At 34.1% G+C, this 2,218-nt stretch overlaps 1 protein-coding gene across 1 annotated transcript; it reads right to left on the bottom strand.

Moving 5' to 3' along the window:
* Nucleotides 1-917: 917 nt before the first annotated feature.
* On the bottom strand, nucleotides 918-1,982 carry LOC110039116. Its single transcript, XM_020744074.1, has 2 exons — nucleotides 1,624-1,982; nucleotides 918-1,197 (listed from the first exon to the last, which is right to left on the bottom strand). Exons 1-2 carry the CDS (start codon nucleotides 1,853-1,855, stop codon nucleotides 1,028-1,030), a joined length of 402 nt encoding a protein of 133 aa, XP_020599733.1. The 5' UTR covers nucleotides 1,856-1,982; the 3' UTR covers nucleotides 918-1,027.
* Nucleotides 1,983-2,218: the final 236 nt, after the last annotated feature.

The following is a 2,218-nucleotide window of genomic DNA, read 5'->3' as shown; positions in this document are numbered from 1 at the left end:
GAAATGTCATGAAAGGCCTAGCCTAAGCCCAATCTCTAAATGAACAATTTCCAAGCCCAAGCCCAAGCTCATCCATGGCCTATCTTTATTGGGTCACCCATGACTCGATAGCACCCACCATAACATGAGAAACCTATTGGAAACCCTACGAGTCCCAATTTTTTTTTTTCATTTTTTTTGCATAGATTTACGTACATGCCACCCAGTCCTTTGTATTTACAAATGTAACATTTAAACTTTAATTTTTATATTTATAGTACTTTAACTCTACATGAAAAAGGTGAATTTCACCTTTGTTTTTAACTTATAATAGTGTTAGTTTTGATGTCATGTGAAATATTTTGATGTTAAAAATGCAAAAAAAAAATATTCATACATTCAATACTTACATTTGTAGGAATTTGGTGGTATTATGTAAATGCCCAAAATCTTTCTTTGAATCACAACATGAAAAATAGTTATAGCCATTACAATTCTATTGGCAGTTTGAACACAGGAAGTACGAGGTTTCAATTTCTGAGAAATTAATAATACTTGGAAAGCTATTTATGCATAGTCATTATTGTTATAGGTTATGGGACAAAATATTTAATCCTTTTCCCGAATTAAGTATAAAAAATTAAAAATTTACAAATATCCCATCCATCCGTAGCTTAGAACTGAAAGGCAAGCCACATTTTCTGAACATATGGATGGAATATTGGATGGTCCACTACTTTATTAAAAACCATTATGTTTTGCATCAATTGCATGTTGAAATACTTTCTACATCCCCTAAAATTGGTTCATTCTTGCTCTACAAACATAGTTCTTTTAAACAAAAATTGAACAAATAATCCATTTTCTACAATAAAAATAAATAATTTTTTATCTGATTTTACAAATAGATGCAATAAATAGAAAATCACACCCCAAAGAGAGCCTTAAACATTGAAGAAAGGCAGATGTATCCATCATATAAAAAGTTCACATTTTTTTCACAGACACGAGCAGTTGGGAAACAGGACCTGTAAAATAACCTAATGAACTATTTATATTGATTTTTGTTGTCTATATTTCTTCCGGAATCCTTTGTGACAATCCCATCTATTGGATCCAAAACTTCAATCCCAACTGTCACGGCTGTGTCGTTCCAATTGTTATAACCATCAATGGTTCTAGCAAGGATGGAATCAGCTCTACTCATCATCTCAATGTCTACAACAGAACACAAAAGAAAAAAAAAAATCAAATGTTTTAAGGATCATCAATTCAATGCTTCAACATCAAATGAACTTGCTCTGAAATTTCTTAAACTCTTAATAATGCAATCAATAAAACACACATACCTTCTTGATTCAGGAATTACATAAATGCTACATTTGATTCTTTTGATTCAGGAATTACAGTAAGGCTTCACTTGATTCTTCTTCTTTTTTTCAGTTTTATTTTTATTTTTTTTTTGTTGTTGTTTTTCCATGACGATGAATATGATTCAAAACCACTTTGATCAATACTGAATAAATACTCATTGACTCCGAGAAACTATCTCAACTAATGAATCCTCAAAACAAGAATCGAAAGAGATTTTGAAATCCTGATTGTAAAAAGCCAAAGAGTCATTAAAAAAGAGAGAAATCATACTAGGGTTGGAGAACATCAAAAAACCGTGGCGCAGATGATGATAACAAACAGGGATGAGGTGCACCATGTTCTCCGCGAACCTCACACGCGCCGCCTCCTTCTTCACGATCTCCATCTGACCATACATCAGAAGATGATCAATGCCCGCAGCCGATCTGATACCTGAAACTTGCCCGACACTCATGTAATACTCATCGGAGACCCTTGTCGTGTCCGCCATTTGATACATCATTTTTAAATCTTAGAAAGAAAATTTGGATGGAAGGAGAGACAGAGGGGCGAAGAAGAAAAAAATCAATGACTAAATATATCCCGTACGACATTCGCACTCCAGAATTGATCGCTGGGCGCGTTCTTAGTTTTTGTTATGTAATTGTAAAGGAGATTCCTCATCCAGTGAAAGCAGACCAGCCACGTGTTCGACGATATGCCTCCCATGGATGATTTGGCGATTTGGGCCGAAAGTCAACCTGATTCATAGGAGGACCGTCGTTTTCCAAATTTCACCCTCAATAACGGGACAATAATGGCTGATGAAAAATGTCTCCACGAAAAAAAGAGAAAAAAATTGTATTGAATTATCTATATATATATA

The sequence above is a fragment of the Phalaenopsis equestris genome, unplaced genomic scaffold (assembly GCF_001263595.1).
Source record: "Phalaenopsis equestris unplaced genomic scaffold, ASM126359v1 Scaffold235362, whole genome shotgun sequence".
In the NCBI taxonomy this organism is placed as follows: domain Eukaryota; kingdom Viridiplantae; phylum Streptophyta; class Magnoliopsida; order Asparagales; family Orchidaceae; genus Phalaenopsis; species Phalaenopsis equestris.
The sequence above is the reverse complement of the archived record's forward strand: the minus strand, read 5'-3'. Positions and strand labels throughout refer to the sequence as shown.